The following is a 22,628-nucleotide window of genomic DNA, read 5'->3' on the forward strand; positions in this document are numbered from 1 at the left end:
TTAAAATTCAATGTAAGGAAGACCAAAATCCTCACAATTGAATCAATAGGTAACACAATAATAAATGAAGAAAAGGTTGAATTTGTTGAGCATTTGGTCTTGCTTGTATCCACAACCAATGTGCAGGGAAGCAGCAATCAAGAGAATAAATGACATGTTGCACTGGGAATTGAAAAGCAAGGATGTTACTTTGATAACTGTGGTAGCTACATAATCTCAAGTCAACTAGAGGGTATTAAGAGTAAGGAGGTGGAGTCTAGCTTGTCAATCAGGTCACAGTCTGATGATACCTCCTTGTAGGAATGGCCTTCTCATGAGGATTTTGGGAACTTTCTCTCTTTTCCCCTGTAAACAGGCCACACTCTCTCTACTTCACTTTCCTGCTCCTGAGACACTCAGAGAGCTGGAGAAGCCACATAGAGACCTGCACCAGCACTGAGATGCTTCCACCACCATTGGATCCACAGGACTTTGCATCCACCAGTCTGTGATCTTCCGGCATTTGGCATCATTGCATGTGCTACAAGGGTCTGAAGAGGGATATATGGACTAGTATCAGATTTCTGGGCTAATGTCAAACTTATGGACTTGATCTGGACTGGGCTGGGAAGTTTTCTTAATATACAATTACTCTTTGATATAAATCTCTTTCTTATACACGTATGAGTGTCCTTGGATTGGATTCTCTAGTCAACTCAGACTAAGACATTAAGCATGCTTGACCCCCGCCATGGCATTTTCAATTATCTCATAAACGTATGACAATGAATAAGGAAGACTGAAGAAGAATTAATACATTTGAATTATGGTGTTGGCAAAGAATGTTGAAAGTACAATGGAATACTAAAAGGAAAACTGACGTGTCCGGAAGAGTATGGTCACAGTGCTCCTTGGAGGCCAGGATTTCAAGACTTTGTCTCAGGCTGTCAGGAGAGGCCAGTCCTTCTAGAAGGAGCTCATGCTGGGGCAGTGGAGAAGCAACGAGAATGAAGCTTTTTGAGGAGATGGATTGACACAGTGGCTGCAACAATGCACTCAAACACAGGGACAATTGTGAGGTTAGCCTAGGACCGGTCAGTGTTCTGCTCTGCTGTCCACAGAGTTGTTATGAATCAGAAGTGACTTAATGGCACTTAACAACAACAATTCTGGTTACTTTTCTGAATCTTGTTGGGGAGGGGCATACCTAAGAAGGGTCCTCCAATTTAAGTCTTCAAAGTTGATACTAGAGAAGAGCAAAGTGGGTCTGAATCACTGCGCTGAAAAAATGCAAAGCAGAAGCATGGCGAAAGCAGCCACAATTACTGCCGTCAGACTCCTTAACAGCCCGCCTTGGAGCCACCTATTCTCACAGTTAAAATTTGCTTTGAAACTATTCTTCAGATACAACAGTACAAGAACTATGGAATAGAAAACACAAGATCTATTTCTAACAAACTTGAATAGCTATTACAAAGAATTAATTAAATCTGGATAATGTCTTAATAAAACATAAATCTACCAAATACAAAGTTGCTTAAGTTTTTCTTTCTGCTGCTATTTTACTATAGAATATGGTATTATTATATAACCAATGGAGTATGCTGTAGTAAATGAGGAATCACCAGCATTATCCCATATAAATTATGTCTGGCAGGAATATATTATATTGTCCAACTGAAAAAACACGTTAAAGGGGAACTATATTTCTTAGTAATGCTATGTAAGTTGAAAAATGGAACTTGACATTCCTAATAGTCTTATTTAAAAAAACAAACAAAAAACCCCAGCAAAACACAAAATCACAAAAAGTATCCAATGAGGGTTAAATATAAGATTTCATTAACTCCCAGGAATTCCTAGGTGGTCTATACAGTGAAAAAGAAGGGTGGGTCGAGAATCAGTGGAAGAAAGTGAAGGTATATCCAACCTCTATGAAAAAGGGTTTCCTTTGTCAGGAGCTTGAAGAATTAGATAATGCCCAGCTACCACTCCTGAACATTTTGAATTTATAGATTCCCAAATTTAGTCCCTTTTTCAGGAAGGGAAAAAAACTCAGCCCCCTACTGTCAATTAAAAACATTTGTACAATAGGCCATAATACAGTGTCGAGTATAGATTATCTGCTTTAGCAGCACCCTAGGATCATTCCAGTGGCCCCCAGGAAATGGGATAGCCCACTTGACTGCCCTAGATCCCGAATTCTGAGACCACAGCAATGAACTACACAGAATCATGTCCGCCTAGAGCTTTTGTATGCTGGGGGGATGTAATAAAGTTACCTGACACTCACATTTCAGTGTGCCCAACAATCCCTGGGAATCTTAATAAAAACACAGACTCTAATCCCATTGAGCTAAAAATCAACATCTCTAAAAAGTTGCCATGGAAGCTAAATCTATTGAGTCTCTAATGACGCTTTGAAATGTCAAATCCCAAATCACACAGATGGCCATCACGCTCATTCCTACACATAGCAACCCTCTGTAGGATGTTCCAGGATCTAACTCTTTATAGGAGCAGATCACCTCCTCGTTCTCCCACGGACTGGTTGGTAGGTTTGAACCTCCAACCTTGTGGTCAGCAGTCCAAAACTTACCAGTGCCCCCAGAGCTCCTTTTAAAATATCAAATAGACAATCTGAAACCACATTTATCTCATGCTAATGCACGTATATTTACTGGGTGGGGGAGGGACTGTGCCTTTAACTAGCAATTAGAAGACAAGATTAGCCTTGACTACTAAATCCTTTCTGTCAGCTAAGAAAAGTCCCTTATACTTTATGCCTTGTGTATGGTTTCAAATTGAACTGACTAAAATGAAATAATTTATTACTTCAATTATTTTTCCCTGAAAATACTTGCAAAGTGCATAGTGATGACTCATTGAGCTGATAACTGCAAGGTCAGCATTTCAAAACCACCAGAGGGAAAAAGAGGAGGGTTCCTAATTACAGTCTTGGGAACTCACAGAAGCAGTTTACCCTTGCCAACAGGATTGCTCCAAGTTGGCATCAACTCAATGGAAGCAAGTTGTTGTTTGTTTGTTTTTAAGTCAGTAATATAGGCACTGCCCAGATAGATAGATAGATAGATAGATAGATAGATAGATAGATAGATAGATAGATAGATAGATAGACAGACAGATAGAACCTGTTTTCCCTATAAATATGTATTCAAAAAGTATGCACAACAAACAAATTATATTCTACTCAAAATACCTGTGGTGAAGTACTATGGCTATTGCAGCTGTAAAGCCTTTGGTGATGCAGGCGGTGATAGTCCCATTTTGGAGGGATCCCTCTCTTATGCTAATAGACAAGGTTAAGGTGGATGCTTTATAAGTCTCTATGTGACTAGAGGATTCAAGTCACCTCCTTTTTCCCTTGATGTTATGGCCTGCTGAAAAACAAAAACTCTACCTCCATCAAGGTAGTTCCTATAGTATGAGAACCTTTTCAGAAGCAGAGAGACAGACTCTCAGGAGCATCAAGGAAGCAGTAGAGCATATTTGAGAACCTGTCAAGAAATGAAAGCCAGGCCAGAGGTACCTGAGGACCCAGCCCAAAGACCATGAGACAGTGCTGGGGGGCTGCACTCCTGAGATGTAAGGGCATGAGACCATGATGTGGAGTGGCAGGTGGGCTTCCAAGCCGATGACGGCCACAGGCCAAGGGGCGACAGGACTGAGAGAATGAGGACGAGACAGAGAAAAGTGGCTGCTTGCTGAGGAGTGCGACGACTACAGACCAATTACCATATCCTTACTTGTTACTGATCTTGATTTGTGGTCATCTCTTCACGTCCCTACTTAAACGCCTCTAATTGTGAGATTTGTTTGTGAGTACTGCAATGTACTCACACCCAGAAGAAAAAACCAGTCAGAATAGGGCAAAAGAGGGCTGAAGAGTGGAGGCATGCCTAGCCAATGCCTTGTGGCTGGCCGTGAGCTAGCAATGACGTGGATTCCTTTCTTGCTTGCACAGCCAAAGGAGGTTAAATGTGCCTCCGAGCCATTTTTGTAACACCATTTATTTAAGAGGAGCCCTCGTGGTGTAACAGTTATGCTTTGGGCTGCTAACCGTGAAGTTGGCATCCTAAAACTACCATCCGCTTCAGGAGAGAGTTTGGGTTTTTACTCCTGAAGAGTTAAAATCTTGGAAACCCACAAGGGTAGTTCTACCCTGTCCTATAGAGTTGGCATCGATTTTATGGCAGCGAGTAAATATAAATCACACTCTACTAGTTTTTAATTGATTTTTTATAGACGATTTAAATTGTTTAATTAGCCTGCAAATAGTTTGATGCATTCAACTATGCACTAATTAGACATTACCAAGAGAACATCTAAAGATTTACCCCAAGCCACTGTAAAATATGAGTGCACATAAGCCAGCAGAGTTAACTTTAATTAGCAGATCTTAACTGGGGCAACTTCGACCCTGAGAAAAATCCAACAATTGCAGAATATGCTTCAGATCCTGCATATGGGATTGCTGGGTGCTACCAGCACCTACTGGGCTGAGTACAGAGGTACTAATAAATAGACTTACAATACGGAGTTCAACCACCTCAATAATTGGCCATCCAAAGATGTCAATTGTGAAAACCTAGATTAGATGGAAAGTTCTCATTTCTGGACTTCATCACTTATTCATGGAACAGTGACTGACATCAAAAGTAGTAATATTCTAGCCGCTTTATGGCCTTTGTACTTGCTGTGCAGTGATGTGTGTGATATGGCTCTTCTATCATAGTTTTTTGTAACTCCCACTAAATGACTGAATGGCACCATGCAGACTGGCTGTCTTTCTTTTTCTTGGTGGGTCTGGGGTCCAGGGGAGATGCTCATAGAGGATACCATTTAGCTGTTAGTTATTCTTCGCAAGGTGAATTGTGATTGTGAAAACTTGAACTTCAAATGTGGGGAGTGGTCAACTTTGCCATCTTGCAGGGTATAATGACCCTGCTAGACAGTAGCCCTCAGAATGGGAACCCAGAAGATATGGGCGCTATAGCAAAGTGTGGCAAAGAAATTAGATGGTGCCCAGATATCAGAAATAATAGCGTCTGGGATCTTAAAGGCTTGGCTCCAAACAAGGAGCCATCTATATGAGATGTCAACTAGGGCCACATGGAAGAAGCCCACCATCAGCAGTCACCAAAGGATTGTGAATCATATAATCTGAAGTCCAAGGAAGGATTAGTATCAGACCCTAAATTGTGAAAATCCAGTTTGCCGAAAGCCATGGATGACAGTGGGAGCCCAAGATTCATCTGTGGGAACTACGTAGGAAATAAGCCTCTGGTGAACGTCCTCTATCCACAATTGAGTGATGGGAGGAGAGTGGTTACTAAACAGAGTTCATCGGAAGATAAGCATAGAAGATCGAAGGCATAAATCTGACTTCAACAGTTAAAACTTTGTCAGTTGGCCTCCACCCTGATGCACACTGGACCTGATCTGATTTTCAACATGTTCTGTATGTCTGGTTTGTTTTACTATTGTTTGTTCATATTAGGGTGTATCTCAGAGGTGTTATGTCATTGAAGGCCACCTTCATGAAGTTGTATTATGTGTTTTTTATGTGTTCCTATATATGAAACCCAGGATTGATGAATCTTTGGGAATGCAAGAAGAATAAGGATTTGGGGCGAGGGAGGTACATTGGTGGTCTTGGGGATGTAAACGGAAGACAATGTCAAGGAATCCAGGAAGAAAAATAATACTTGAAAACTGATTGTGATAGCACTTATTCAATTCTGCTTGACATGATTTAACTATGGAATGATATATGTATTAACTCCCAATTAATAATAAATAAATAAACAAATAGAAAGATGAATAAATAAAAAGAGCCATCTCAGAAGAGAAAGGGGACTCTCACGACCATTAAAAGAGAGGAGCCAGGTAGATTTCTATATTAATGTAGTCTCTTATTGCAGATTCTAAGGGGTCCACTTGTCAGTGGTGCCGTCTTTCTTTCCTTTCCTGGCAGAAAGCTTCTAGCCTCCAAGTACATCAACAGTGCTGACGTCGCTTCACCTAACCTCTGTGACATCTATGACCGGCCCTTCTTTCCCTCCACTTGTGAAAATAGGCCTTTCCTCTCAGTTGGGAAATCAATCAGAACTTCTTGAGTACAATCTATGTTTTGAGCTTTTCTTGACTGTTTAAATGATTGATGCATGCCCAACAGCTGCATCTTTATCTCCACCAATGTGTTTGGCTGATTTCCAGGCAATGAGGTATTCCAGAAGCTTGCTTGTTCATCATCCTATCACTATTAACCACAACTAGCTATTGAATTCCCATGATATACATAGTGGTCTTCAAGGAATCAGTGATAAAAGAAATGAAGAAAGATATATACATTAGAGCATCTATAATAAGGAAAAAAACACAGCATGCATAAAATCACTACTGTCAGTGTGCAGGCTAAGAGGTCAAAGGACCAGGAAAATGGAGACCATTTCATAGAAAGAGTAAAATTCAACTGATTCATCAATGAAACATAAAATTGACAAACAGAAAGGCATACAATCAAATAGAATGCTGGATACAAAAGAGAGGCTCAGAAACTATATACTTTAAGAGAGCATGAACAGATAATAAATACCCCCCCAAATAAAAACAACTCACTGCCATCAAGTTGATTTTATTTCGTAGCAACCCTAAACAGCATTTCCAGGGCTGTAAATCTCTATGGGAAAATTGAACCTCCCCTTTCTCTTATTGAGTAGCTGATAGATTTGAACCATCACCTTTACAGTTAGCAGTGCCACACTGAGTGGACAGCACCATCAGGGCTCCTCAGAGAGAACAGATACCACAAAAGAGAGAACAGTTTAAGTTGTAGGAAATTTTAAAGTCTGGATACACAGGAAGACTACTTGCCTGCCATCCATAGTCATCCTTAAAAGTATAACTTAAAGGCAAGGGAGACAAAGAGAAAAAAGACAGAGAAGATGTTTAACCTAAGCAGACAAGTATTTTAGTTATAGGCCTTGGAAAACAAACTTTTGTAAGAAAATGCCATGAATAATTTAATTTGACCAGAAGCTCAAAGGAATATATGTGAATTTTGTTAAGTTTTTCTAGAACGATAAAAACTCTGGAGCCACCAATTTAATAAAAGAAGGTGTGCAAAATAGAAACACTCTGAATTCAAATAGCTGAAATGAAGGCCATTCCTAAACTAAATATTAGTGGGTATATATTAATTATTAAGGATGACACAATATTTCAAACATTATAATAAATTGATAAGATGAGGTGAAATCAGATACTTCGGATCAAATCATTTACTCAAATTGTTGTAGGGGCTGTGGAGTCTGTTCTTTCTGATTCTTCACGATCCAGGCACAACAAAACCAGACCCGGCCGGCGCCTACAGCAGCCGCACCGCCACGGCCATCTCGGAGAGGCGCTTCCTCTGTACCCGCGTCCTTGGACTTTACCAGGCATCGATGTCCCTTCCAGGACAAGTGTCTCCTGATAGCATGTCCAAAGGACGCAAGACAGGATCTAACTGAGGAGCATTCTGGGTGCACGTCTTCCAAGTCAGAAGATTTTCGTTTTCTCCCACTAAAGTTAGTATAGACTTACTCACTCAGCTCACCCGGTTAGGATTAAATAAAACACTCTGTATGCCAATTAGCAATTTATTTTTCTCCTAGGTACATTTGTAATACATGTGAAGTCAATTATTACATGGCATTATAAGTCTTATCTTATAATGCCATGTATTAATTGACTTCGTGTGTGTGTGTGTGTGTGTGTGTGTGTGTGTGTGTGTATGTGTGTGTGTGTGTTCACTCTGGGACAAAATGGTACAAAGTTCTGGGTAGCAATCACCTCATTCCTAACCGGACAAGATTGTAGAAGATAATTTTTATAAATTAACTATTTGGCCTCTTGAGGAGGAAAATGACATTTCAGAAAAAATTATCTTGGTTCCTTCATCTGTGACCCTATTTTAAAATCAGGACAACCAATTATAATCACAAAGTGTGATTAACATTATTAAGTATAACATGAATGTAATTAATAACATTCTGACGAAGTAGGCGGCCTAACAACAGAGATTCTCTGTTTACCTCTAGAAATTCTGATCAACAAACCTGACTAAACGGCATTTTCTTCACGTGTTTCTGGTGCATATGTACTATGTTGACACACGTGCCACATGCGGTCTCTGGTGAACACCATTGGCTGTTCAGAGTTAAAGGCAGAAGAGTAGAGCATTTGCAATGCTACTGCACTTTTTTGCACTGTATTCTAGTGTTCAGCTTTTTAAAAAAATGAAAATTCACTATCTTCAAACAAACATATCATTATTAAAATGACGCATCAAAAGAAGCATAAAATAAACCAATTTGACAGGATATTACAAGGTTGCTGTGGCTCGGTTTGCTCCGCTTTTATTTCAGCTTCTCCTAATTTATCTTGTGCTTTTTTCTTTCTTTCTTTTTGGATGTTTTGTTGGACTAATAAGAGTGTGCCAGACACTGAATTCAGTTAGGCCTGTAACAAAAGGCACACAGCCCTACACTGGACACAACCTTGGGGGCATCAAGGGAAAATAAAGCAGGTATCCTAGAAGAGCTTCAGAAAAACCAAGGAATGCCTCCCACCCAGGAAAACAAATGACTTCAGTTATATCCTGCTTGGCACTTGTGGTTACACAAAACAATAATTAAATTATGTGCTGCAGGAAACAGGAAGGAGTGGATAAGTAAAATACACGAAAGGCCCTACAGTCTGTTTGTTCAGAGTATAGATCAGCATTCTTTATGAGTCCCACTCCTTTTATTAGAGAAATGAAAACTGGGCTGAATATACTTATGTGATTTTAAGGGTAATGTAAGAGTGAAAACATTAAGTAACACAGATCTTCTTCTATAGAATGTTACTTTAGGAAGCAGCAGCCAGTATGATATTCTTACAAAGAGAAATGGAGTCATGGTATTTCCGGCTAAAAGTCTTCTATTGTTTCATTTTGCTCTTAGGACAAAATACAAAACAACCAACTAAAGAGGCATTCGGAGGGCTGGCCTGGCAGCCAAGGGCACCGAGGAAGCAGTCTGCTTGTGTGCATCAGGAAAGGTGCTGACCCCTCACAGGGTACTGACACTTCCATCTTAGAGTCCTTATGATTGCCCCAGTTTTAGCTGGGAAGCCTTTTATATTTCTCTTTATGAAATATGTGACTAAAAACTTGTAAAATAATACAAAGGTAAGATTTAGGTTTTCTTGTACCCAAACTGTCTCATACACACAAAATCTCCCTGCCATTGAATTAATTCTGACTCATAGTAACCCTGTAGGTCAGAGTAGAACTGTCCTTGTGCGTCCCTGACACTGTGCATCTCCACAAGAGTAGAGAGTCAGATTTCTCTCCTGTGGAGCAGCTGGTGGTTTCCAACCACTGACCTTGTGGGTAGCAGCCCTGTGCACAGCCCACTACACCACTCAGACAACTGTAAACTGTAGCTATGGAACATGCTATCTTTGTAGCATTGAAAGTGCCAGATGAATTCTGATAAGCTGATTTCCATTATAGATGTTAAGCCATGATGATAATTACAAGAATTGTTGTCTTCATTTAAAACTTCGCCTCACACCACTCCACCCCAACCCCTTCCTTCACTCCGCCACAGAGGACTTATGTTGGTCTCTCTGAAAGAAGTTCTTTTATGAGACTTTCACACATCATTCCTTTTGGATTATTCTTTAAATAGCTAATTCCTGATTACTCTTCTAGACTTTAGAGAAGAGATTTTTAATCACTGCCTTCTTCCTCCAAACATATTCACTTTCCACGGCTTTCTTGCACATGCCCTTAGAATCATTATCACGATTGGCAATGCTGGGTTTTTGTATTTGTTCCTGCTTTATCCCCAATTAGAAAATGTATTCCTAGAGAAAGGAAACCTTACCTGCTTACTTCATCTCCTACATTCAGTGACGTATTATGAGAGATATTTAATAATAATTTAGTCCAAAATTAGTGAACTCATTAGAGGGTCCTGGATAAAGTGGGAGAAAAACGTGCCAAAACCCCTCGACATTATTTTTTTTTAAATGACCAGGCTCATTGGACGGCAACAGATGGGGGAAACACTGACACTATGGTCATTAGTCACACGTCAGTCCTAGGACTCAACTCACTACGCAGCTTTCAAACCAACAATACACAGGTCTATACAGTGAACAATCATCCTGGGGAGGGACCTCGCCTTAGAAAAATCAACTATTCGAGGTCAAAAAGTAGCAAGGACAAAATTTGCCCCAGGACAATGTTCAGAAGACAGAAGGGGTATCTAATGAAAATGAGAACGGGGGAGGAAGTGAGATGAGGAATGTTACAACTGGGGATTGTAAAAAGTGAAACAAAATCTGTAGAAACTGTTGAAAGGAAAGCTGATTGATTTGTAAATCTTCATCCAATTCACAATAAAAAATTAATACAAAATAAATCAAAAGCATATGGAAAAGTTCTACTTCTAAATATAGGGTCACTAAGAGCAAGTAGATGGATGAATGGATTGATAGATAATAGATGGAAAGGTAGGTAGGTAGGTAGGTAGGTAGGTAGGTAGGTAGGTAGGTAGATAGATAGATAAATAGATGATAGATAGATAGATGATAGATAGATAGATAGATAGATAGATAGACAGACAGACAGACAGACAGACAGATAGATAGATAGATAGATAGATAGGAGAAATAAAGCTATTTAAGAAAGGCTGTTATGAAAAATTATGAATTAAGGTATTAATGCATGGTGAAACATACCTTCTTATTCAAAAACTTAAATTCCTCTCAACCTTCATCATAGTATTAAGTATTTTTCAACATTTGTTGGCATTTCAGAAGAAACTAGAACGTTATCTTCTATCACTGTCTACCATCCTAATGTATCTCAGAATTGTACTATCTTCAATGTTGGTAAAACTACACGTGGCCATCAATTTCAACTCATGGAGATCCCAGTGTGTCTGAAGGAAACTGCTCAGAGTCGTTTTCAGTGGCTTGTTTTTTCATAAGCAGGTCACCAAGCCTTTTTCACAGGGAGCCGCTAGGTAGTCACAAACTGCAAACGTTTTGATTAGCAGCCAAGTGTGCTAAACATTTGCTACACCAACTGAGTGACCAAAGCAAGGATTGCTTAAGAAATACAAAAGGAAATATACCAATCCGGCTAATACAGTCTTGTCATTTAAGCATCAGTGAAATGTGCACAATACAAAAAAGGTGAACCTCCCTTGCCCAGTTGGACCCTTCTTTAACTTTTATCTACCCCTTTCATATGGTTGGTAAATAGCCTAAAATTTTAGATAGGTATTCAGTTTATCTCTAAGATTTGTCTCAAGAATTTTATGCAAATAATTATAATAAGCATAGTCATTTTCTTCCTCTGACTTTAACAAGAGACTTCATTTTCTTTTCACTTCAATAAAATCTGTTTTCTATTGTGCACTAAGCAGCTCCACACCCACACTGATGTGCCCTAGAGGTTCCTGATTTCCATAGTGATGACTTCATCCTTTTTAATATGCTCTTTCCATAGTGGGGAGGGAAAAAAACAACTACGAAGAAAAAATATTAGACTACATGGCAATTTGCGTTTGTCTATAAAAGGTAAAGGTTGAAATCCTACCTGATAAAATTTTCACTAAAAAGCTAAAAATACTAAACCCACTGTCATCTTGTTGATTCCAACTAATAACAGCCCTACCTGGGATTTCCCATTCTGTAGAGCTTTATAAAAGGCATAGTTGAAATATCTCACAAACAAGGTGATCAGAATAGGAAAAAATGAAAAGGCAATTCATTTCTGAATTGAAGGCTAACTTAGAAAGAACACAACAAATAACACTTTAAGAAGATGAAAACTAAGAAAATTTAAAACTCAAAAAGAAATTGAGATATTCAAAATTTCAGAGGAACTATTAGCTATAGAAGATTAGCAAATATATACATAAAGCCTTCAAGCATCAAGAGTCTCTGGAGAAAACTAAACCAACAGACCATAAAACATTCCTACCAGTAATGCCATAAAAATCACCAGAAATTAAAAAATTGAAACTACATAGTAGAAGGATATATTGTATACCTAAGAAAACCAATCCTAAGTGATCAACATTTTAAAAATATTTTAGTGAAGAATTAAACTTTAAAAGGAAAAAATGGTTTGCATATTCAGGCAAAGAAACCAGGTCACTTATAATACAATGAAAATAAGGTTTTCATCACAAGTATTTGATTAAATACTTGATGACAAAGGCAATGAGCTGATATATTTCATATTCTCAAGGAAAAAAGGAATAAAAACCAAGAGGTTTTAGCTAGCAAAAAATCCATGAAACCTCAGAAAAAAATGTATTCACTTGCAAGAACTCAATAAATATTATGTTCAGGAGCTATCACAAGAAAATCTGCAGGGGCTAGTTTCAGAGACCCTACATGATTTGAGAGATATCAATATAAGGGCAGAGTTTCAGTGAAACTCCTTCAATCTTCCATCCTACTGTCTCTCATATTAATTTAATAAGCATGAATGAGAGTATACAAGAGTAGAAGACTGTTATTTCAAAGTCAGAGAAGTGATTCAGTGACTATAGGAAGTTGCCAAGGGTTAAAATGTCCTTCATGATGCATGTGTGAAATTGAGACACAAAACAGGAGTAGATTCTAAGCAAGTGCACTTGAAAACAGAAAGTGCTAAAATTACCAAAGATGGAGGAGAAATATATAAAAAGTCTATGGCTAAAAACAGCAGAGGAAAGATTATAGTAAAATCTTGATGCCTAAGAGACAGCTGAGATGGTTACAATCTTCTCCCTTTGGGATTGCTCCGGGGGAATTTCACACTGACTCTACAGAGGAGTTCACTAGGAGCTACAGGTGGTGTGGTGGCTACTTGTTGGGCTGCAAAGTCAGATCTCAAGGTCAGCAGTTCCAAGAAGAAAGATGAAGTATTATACTCGCTCGCAAAGTCTTAGGGGTTCACCCTGCCCTTTAGGATCACTGTGAATCAGAATTGACTGGATGACAATGAGGAGTGGTGATGGTGAGAGGTGAGTACATTTTTACATATCCCCAAACTCACTCACCGCCACTGTCTGGGCAGGTAGAACTGCCCCTATGAGTTTCCCAGACTGTAACTGTTAAGGGGAGTGAAAAGTGCCAACTTTCTCTTGAGGAGTGGCTTAAGGTTCTGAACTACCAACCTTCCGGATCAAAGGCCCACACGTAAACACTACACCACCAGGGCTCCTTACATTTCCCAAGAATCTGTCATTTTAATAGTTCATGGATCCAGTACAACACTGAATTTGGGGCCAAATGGTTTCCGCTACCTAACATTGTCAATCAACTTAACTTATTAAAAATTCATAATCATGAGTATCCAAAACACAAATTCACTGCTATAGAGTTGGTTCTGACTTACAGTGAGCCTCCAGGGCAGGTGAGAACTACCCTGATGGGACTCCAAGATCCAATCCCTGTTGGAGTAGACAGTGTCATCGCTCCCCCACAGAGCAGCTGAAGTCTCAAACCGCTGCCATGTAGCAGCCAAGCATGCTACTCCCTACCCCACCAGGATGTTGACCTAATAGGACCCCTTGTACTGAGTAAGAAATTACTACACACCAGATGGATTTCTAAGCACTTTAAAAATATTATCCTACTTAACCTATCTTACTTCAACCTCCCAATAACAAACAACAAGAAGAAACATTCCAATAACTCTATAATGCAGATGATGTTAACATTTCCAGACTAAGAAATTGGGAATAAAGTTTGGATCTAAGCCAGGGCAATTGTAGATGTGAACTTGCTCTCGTTCTTATTACAGTACCATGACAAAATTACACAGCTAAGAAAAACAAGCTTTTCTCCTTCTGCTTTGGACTAGAATTATAACATGTTCGTTATTAACAACTCATCACATGTTGATCATAAGCTATGTTTGGCAGTTATATATTTTAATGAAAACAGGAAAAAAGAATTATAATTTAATAAAATCACTTGGACAAGTAAAATATTTCAAAACCCAAGGACATCATAAAAAGGAATAATAGAGGGCCTTTCGTGGTAAAAGAGTTGTAAATCATTCTTCTAGAATCCTACACACTTATTTCTTCTTCTTCCGTGTTGGATAGGAGTTTTTCTGGAAAGTTAACTGGCTGAGGCTATAAAGACAAATTTAATCCTCAGCCCAGAGAGAGCATGTGCCAGACAGGGCTTCCTAAAACAAGTCACACTGACTGTGACTATAAATTACAGGTGAAATGAGACTTGGCAGGTGGAAATAGGAAATGCAGGAGCGAAACGCAGAAAGGGATAAAATATATTCAACTCATAGATGTTGGCACTTCAAAAGACTTTTTTTATCAAGTTGAAATGATAAAAAGCCAAGTTTAATAAATGTCTACATTTTCTTCTTTATACTCTAAGCTGTGGAAATTAAATAAAATTTATTAATGTCAGTATTCAAATATTTACCTTGAATTCATTTTTTAACATTTCTTCAAGAAGACCTACATGTTCTCCATCTTCTTTGACATCCTTAACTATGCAAATCTGTTGTGAAATCCGTTCTGAGATTTGAAAAGGGAAAGAAAAACAGAAGAACAAAGCAACAATGTTACACTTCAAACAGATTATGGAACCAAACCCTAGGGAGCTGAAACCTGTGCTGCTGTAACTGTTGAACCAGAATAGGGAGGTCTTGGCCACAGGTCAAGCAGTGACCTGTATTGCCCACTGGGATGCCCTTGACTCTTTTCAACACCCAAGTCAGTAAAACTGTGTCGTAAACCCTCTGTGGGTGAGTAAGCAGGCTCTGGTGCAGCCAACAGAAAGTGGGGATCCTGTGATAAAATGAAAAGGAGGAATGAGATGACAGTTCCTTGGCTCACCACTTCAACCCTTCCACATTTATAGAGAATCTTCCAAAATCAGATAGAGTCCCATCTCCATCATATATCCCCCCTTTAGGCTACACGCTGTCTCCTACGTGCAGTCACTGTGCCCCTTTGTGCTCTAGCTGAGCACAGCATTTTCCTTGTTATTTCTCTAGATTCAGCCCATGAAATCCAATACATTTCTGCTTATTTGAAAATTCCCACATCAAGTAAAAATGGCTTAGTGAATTGCCTTCAAATTTAGGAGCTTATTTGCAGTTGTCCATTTTAAAAATATGAACTGTGCATGGTGAATGACACTTCTGGAAATCCTGGATGCATTCTCTCAAAAGGTGTGTACCCTGAGGAACAAACATTTCCCCAGCTTCCAGTTAAGGAGACATTCCATAGGATTAAATCAAAGACGAGTTTCAAGAAGAAGCCCCATATAAAACGTTAGCTTGCTGAATTTGGGGCTCTTCCTGGATAGATGTATCAATTGATTTCGCAATGGTTAATGATTCCTCCGAGCAAAGCTGAGAACATTTAAAGCAAAACAAAATCCAAAACATCAAGAAATACTATTTGTACTACCTCTTACCAAGAATATGATAGATCTAAGAGCCAGCTTTTAAACCCAGAGGAGACTGCTGTCCAGTTGACTGCTACTCGTAATGAGCCTGTATGACAGAGTACAACTGATAGAGTTTCCTAGGCTGGAAATCATTTTGGATCAGATAACCCAGACTTTCTCGAGAGGAAAGGTTAGATGGTTTGAACAACTGACCTTTCGGTTAGTAACCCCATGCTTACCCCACCGTGCTAGGGGCAAGGCTGTTTCCATGACTAATCTGCTTTATCAATTCTAATTTCATGGCAATAATACAAGCACAAAGTGTTTTCCAGTGGAACAAATTCAGAATTTTGTTACATTGAAATAAAGTAACTTGCCCAGATTTTGTGGTTGGTTGGTTGGTTGGCAGTAAAAGGACTTAGATCCAACATGATTAGTTTCATTAACAAACAACTATTTACAGCATTAGAATGAAAAGAAAAGAGAGAAACAGCATCTAACATTTATTAAAGATCAAACAATAATTAAGCATCAAACATTTTATATGAATGGTTCTAGTGCATTCATAGTTATTATTCCATTTAAAATCTCCAAATAACAGTATTATTACTAAATATTATCATTCCTGTTTTTGCTCACAAGGGTATTTAAAACTCAAGTCATCCCAAGCACATGTGTTTTCTGTCATGCTGCATATTTTGTAGGATTATTATAAAATGAAGTGGCACGACCTTCATTTTCTTATACCTGTGGGGGCACTGGCGGTGCTGGAGGCTACGTGATGGGTTGCCAATCTTTTAAACCTTATGCAGTGTTGCTTCCAAGTCATAACTGATTCCATGGTGATGGATTTTTGGTTTGGGTTTCTTGTGCCTTATAACTTTTTTAAAAATTGAAATATATGCACACAAAGTAGTCCAAATGTGTTGAGGGGAGGGAAGTCTCCATTTTGCATACAGGTCTGCTATCATTGCTATATTATCCTAAATTCTAACTATTTTAGGACTCTTCATTTATATATAACATTCTGGTAAACTTAAAATATCTAAGATACACAATTCTGTTACAATTTAATGTAATTAAAAACACAAATGAATGGCAGCAATTGTAGTTAAGGAAAATCATTTTGGCAAGAGATAAAAACTAGTTGATGATAACAAATAAAGCTCTATATTTGTGTCAGAGATAAATAACTTAGCAACTCACTAAAATTGAACCTCTCACCCTCTCTCTTCATATATGAGGGAGTACCCCACAAAAATTGGGAAAAAGCCCCGCTGGTCAGATCTTTCATAGAACATATTTTTCCCAGTTAGTGAGCATCCAGCATCTCGCTCCTAGTGCAATCAGTGGCGTCTCCCTGGCAGGTTCTCTCTGGTCACACTGAATTTTTTGTGAAAGCAGTTTCGCTAAACCTTATTTTTATGATGGCTGATTTAAGAGAATAGCATGCGGCTGTGAAATTTTGTTTCTTACTCAGGAAAAATGCCATAGAAACTGTTGTGATGTTGAACACAGCTTACCAGGACAGCACTATGGGAAAAACTCAAGTGTACAAGTGGTTGTTCCATTTCAAAAACAGTGAAATGTTGGTTGATGAGAAACCTTGCTCTGGATGTCCGCCAACTTCCCAAACAGACAGAGATGTTGACTCATAGTGCATTTGGAGTTTGTTCCACCCGGTCAGACTGTTAATCAAACTTTCTGTTTACAGATTCTGAAAGGATAGTATAAAAAGGCCTAACTGTGGCAGATGGGGGACTGATTTTGCCACTGTGACAATGTACCTGCTCACGCAGCCACCTCAGTGCACCAGTTTTTGGTAGAAAAACAGCATGCCTCTCTTGCCCCACGCACTTATTCACCTGACCTCCCTCCGTGTGACTTCCTTTTGTTTCTGTGAATGAAGAGGGACACGAAGGGACTGCAATTTAATGACATAGAAGAGGGGAAGAAAAAAATAAAGAGGGAGGTGCTGTCAGCCTACCAACAGATAGTTCGAAAAAATATTTCCAAAACTGGAATAGCAGATTTGGCAAATGTATAAAGTGTAATGGAGAGTACTTTCACGGTGATAAGGTTGTTTTGTAAAAAACAATTTTAATACATAGATTTGGGGGGGGTGGAATTCTGGGTTTTTGTTTTTATTTTGTTTTTTGGTGTACTCCCTTGTTTATTCATTGGCTTTGCTTCTCTAGAGAATCCAGTCTAACTCATCCCCCCATATACTGAGGTCTTTCTTAATGTCTCTCAACGGTTTACTGTTTTCATTGTAAATTTCTTGTACCGTGCTTAATAGATTTATTCTTAAGAGCTGGTGTTGTGTTTTTTATAATAGATGAGGCTGTCTACTCCTATGAAGATTTCAAAAGTCTCAAAAACTCAAAAGAGCAGTTTTACTCTCTTCCATAGGGTGGTTATGATTCAAAATTGACTCAATGACAGTGTGTTTTTTGTTTTGTTTATTATAAACTGGTATTATTATTATTCACTATTTTAGTATTACTATTCACTATTTTCTTCTTTACGTTCAGTTTTCTGTTTTTCTTAATGCCTTTAAAAAGATGTTTAAATCTTTAATACACTAATATTCCTAGTTTCTAATATTTATTTTTAAGGCTCTAACCACTTTTCCTCATTAGAAGTTTTAACAGTACTCAACTATTTTGGTACTTTTCATTCCATTTAAATTATTTCACTTTCAGTTTAAATCATCTTATATGATTAAAAAATCGCTTCCCCTTTCACATTCAGACCTTTCCTAATTTCTCAGATGAATTAGAATTATATTAGGGCATAAAAAATTGCCACAAACACAGTAGTTTAAAGCAACAACTATCAATTATTTCAAAATTCACCATTTTAGAAGAGAGAAAAAGAGAGAGAGTGGGTGTGGGAATATATTGAAACAATAAAGTAAATGGGACTAAATGCAAATATTGGCAAATCTAGTTGAAAGATATATGGAAATTGTTTATGCTATTACTGAATCTTTTCTTTTAGTTGATAATAGAGCAAAATGAAAAATAATCCAATCAAAAAAGACAAATTAGATTCAAGGGAAAAAAATAGATGAAGATATACTTATAGTAAGAAAATGTCAAATTCCACCTTTATCTTCACTAAATACCAAGTAAGAAAAGTGTAACAAAGCAATGTACTGTATTAAGCGGCGGGCACTGTGCATCTTTATCATGTTGGTTTCTGTACTGATACCTGCAAAGACAAAATTTGAAAAATGAAACCACAAGTGTGAAGCTCAAATCATTTGAATGTCCTCAACCCACGGTACTTCAACTCATAAAGAGAGGGAGGGACAAGCCAATATATTTTAAAATGCACTTTTCTGAAGTTCAGAACACTTTACATTTTTGTATTATTAGTCCTGGTCATTTTCTGAAAGCAAACTAAGTATTTAACAACTTCCTGGAAGTCAATTATGAAATTGAAGCAAAAATGGAAACATTTAGCCTCCTTAAACTCTTGTCCTTGTAATGAATAAATCATTTTTCAAAATCTCTAGAGGGTCAAATAAAAACAACAATAACATTGGGGACAAGCATAAAATAATTTATGTTCCATCCAAGAATCCTGAATTTTCTAACACATTAAGACTTTGTTCTCTCACAAAGGAAACTAACAATGAACTAGAACAAGACTGGAGACAACTTTAAATAATATTTGACCTATCAGTTTAATGACAAATGTTAGCCTTTGTGGTTTAGTTTCCATATTTACCTAATTTTTAATGTATCTTTTTTATTGTAAATTAGGTGAGGTTTACTGTTAAGATCATCAATGTTGTATTCAATGGTTTAAACCACTCAACAAATTCCCCACTAGTTTACCCCTAATCTATCCCTGATTTCTCTCTCCCCTCTTGGGGCCTGCTATCCTCCATTCCACCAAACAACAACAATCAACAGCCTAAACCACTGCTTATTTACAATGACTTTTTAATACATTTTAAATAAATCTAGACCTCCTATAACCTACTATTATCTCATGAGTGCTACGGTCTTTTTTCGAGGAGACCTATCTTTTTCCCAAATTACATTTTACTCTTCAAATTTAAATTTTTCAATTGATCTATCTTCAGTTTCACTGATTGATTGTTACATTTTTCAGTTCTAAAATTTCCATTCGATTCTTCTCCTTATTTCATAACCCTTTTCTAAGATTTCCTTTTATTTCAAGAAATATTTTTCTTTACTTGTAGCATTTTCATAATCGCTGTTATAATAAGCAAAGGGAGACCTCGTTAGGTAATTGGAACATATGTGTTATCTAATATGTCATATAAACTCAAAAACAGAATCACTGCACAGAGTTGATTCTGACTTACAGCAAAAGATAGTGCTTTTTCTACTCTATAAAGAGTCAGTCCCAGCAACTCACAGAGGCAGTGCCACCCTGTCAGAAAGGATCATTCTGGGTTGGCACAGACTCAATGGCAGTGGGTTTGGTATTTTGGATTTATAGGACAGAAGAGAACTGATCCTGTGGACTTTCAAGGCTACAAATCTTTACAGCAAGAGAAAGCCTCATTTTTCTCACGAAGAGCAAATGGTGTATTTGAACTGCTGACATGTGGTTAGCAGCCCAATCCAAATCCTCTTACACCACCAGGGCTCCTATATGTTACATAGTTAGCATCTACTAATTACTTTTTCCCATGTGAGTTTCGATTTTCCAAATTCTTTGTATGTCAAAACACCTTGAATTATATCCTGTGTGTTTGGAGGATATCCATTTAGATTATATTTTGTCATAAAACTGTGTCTTATGTAAATCCTCTGGAGGTTGGTGATATTTTGTCTTAGCAAACCATCTACACAACTGGTCTCAGGCCAGTTTCAGTGCATTGTGAATCTAGTGTCACTTCCATCTTTGTAAAGCTTTGGCTAGGCTGTTTTAAGTGGGGTATGCGCTCCTTAGGGGCTATCCAGAGGCTACTCTGTGGTCTGTGAAAGGATTTCTCCTCTGCTTAAGCTCTTCAACTCTGTGGGAAAATGTTTAGGGTTTAATCCATGCATACGTAGCTCAAGGTTAAACCCACAGATTCATAAATAATTCTGTGAACTCCTCCTCACTACACTCTCTTCAGTATTTTCTATTTCCCTATTACGTCTCTTCTCAATATTCCCATCAGAAAGCTGGAACTTTATGTACCCCACTTGGTATTGTTACACCATCAGCAAGACACAGGGAGAGAAAAGAAATGGAAACTCAAGAGGTGTTTGCTACATCTCTTGGAATTCCACCCAGTGAAAAGGAAATGCTCTTTTTTCTACTCATATTAGAGTCTTCCAGCCTCTTGTTGCATCCACACTGTTAGTACCATCAATACAGCACAATTGCTTGGGGGCTCAAACATGAAAGAGAAGAATTATTTTTTTAATAGAACAAGAGCAATGCATTCCTTCAGCACATTCTTTGTGGATCAGGAGGGCTTTTCCATTCTCCTCTGGCAGAATTAGAGGGCTTTGCTGAGTCCTATCTACTCAAATGTTCACACCTAGATTTTGAATTCCCTGAATCCAGGTCAGGTGATAGCAATAGGGAAAAAAAAAACAACAAAATTCAGTGGCAATTAGATGTTACTTCAAATTCTGGTCTTCGTTGCTAATTTGCCTGCTATTATTTATTTTGAACCCTCAACTAGCTGTCCCATGGGTTCTGTTGGGGATGGCTAGTTTCAGTCAATGGAAGAGAGCAGAGTATGCTGACACCTCATCAGAGCCCTAACTATATATTTTTTAGGCAAGAGCACGATCCAAATCTCTCTAAATGAATCTAAAAGTGCTAATTTAATAAATATAAAGTTTCTAAGCCAAAATAAATCATTTAATTGTAGTTTACATTTTTTACTATGATTCTTCTTATTGTCACTTCTTAGAATTAGTGGCACCTTAGAGTCAATAGAACATAGAGTCAATAAACAATCTAGTACATGCCTTCCTAATCGCATAATATGACTGGCATTGGCAGTCACTTATTTACCTTATAACACAAAATTAGCAACCATTTATGCTTTTACATTTCAAAATAAAAACCCCAGTAAGAATCTCTCATACATATTTATCATATTCTAACATGTGTTCACAATACTCTAAATAGGAATCCTAAATCAGAGAGTATACCATGAATACACAGATTGAAGAGAAGACATTTATAGGTGGGTATTTACCCTTACTGTAAATATTTCCATAAATGTGATGGAGCAAACCAACAAGAGGCAAAGTTGTGAGATCTTCTTAGATATAGCCAATAATTCATGAGCCCGGGGCTCAGAACTGTTGTCTTGCAGACCCCAAGGTCAACTGGCATGACACAGTCCACAAAGACAAGTCTCCACCTCCTACTCCGATCAGGAGCATCTAGGTTGCAACTATTGGCCTTTCCCTGTTCAGAGACAATTGAAGACATGTGGAAACAATTAGTTTAATGAACTAATGGACCACTGGCGCATCAGTCCCTGAAGCCTGAACAACTACATGGTGCCCGGCTACCATTACCCACTGCTCTGAAAAGTGTCAATTTAGAAGGCCCCAGGTAGATTAAAGAAAAAGGAGGAGCAAAATTCAAACTCACTAAAAAAGACAAAGATTTCTGGTCAGATAGAGACTGATATAGTCTGCAAGATTACAGGCCATTGTCACCCTTCAAGTCTGTAATTGAACTCACCCCCATGGGTCAATTTTTCTGTCAAACAATAGGTCTACAAAGGGAAAAGAACACTAGTGAGGTAAGCACACTTTAGAATACTCAACCATTGGGATTAAAAGGGCAGCATTTACCCAAGGACACAGTTCAGAAGAGTTAGGGAATCAGGAGGCATGGCAGTGTAACACACAGAGAGGATGTAGGATAAGCGCCTTTACATTGAAGGGGCTACTATCAGTGAAATGAAACAAGATGTCTATGAATTATTGCAGGGAAAACTGATTCGCTCTGCAAATCTTCACCCAAATCACAATAAACGCTTAAAAGAAAGAAAGAAACCCTGCATCAGACGTTTGCACACACTTAAAATATAAAAGTTCTAGCTGTCTCCCTGGTCCACAATGCACTAGCACCTTCAAATACCAGATCCAATCACCATTCACTACAACACCAAAGAAGATGTTCTCTGCCACTTAAAACTCAGACACCTT

The 22,628-nt window shown here is 38.2% G+C and overlaps 1 protein-coding gene across 1 annotated transcript in view; it reads right to left on the reverse strand.

The window, feature by feature from the left end:
• CRPPA (CDP-L-ribitol pyrophosphorylase A) overlaps window positions 1-22,628 on the reverse strand; it is a gene marked incomplete at its 5' end in the record, with an annotated part of 317,407 nt that overhangs the window by 197,532 nt on the left and 97,247 nt on the right. Inside the window, one exon of the mRNA XM_004702702.2 lies at window positions 14,497-14,591. Coding sequence (XP_004702759.1) covers window positions 14,497-14,591 — 95 coding nt within the window. The remainder of the gene's footprint in view (window positions 1-14,496; window positions 14,592-22,628) is intronic.

This window comes from Echinops telfairi, unplaced genomic scaffold (genome assembly GCF_000313985.2).
Source record: "Echinops telfairi isolate 266 unplaced genomic scaffold, ASM31398v2 ScPeMD7_23;HRSCAF=83, whole genome shotgun sequence".
Classification (NCBI taxonomy): Eukaryota; Metazoa; Chordata; class Mammalia; order Afrosoricida; family Tenrecidae; genus Echinops; species Echinops telfairi.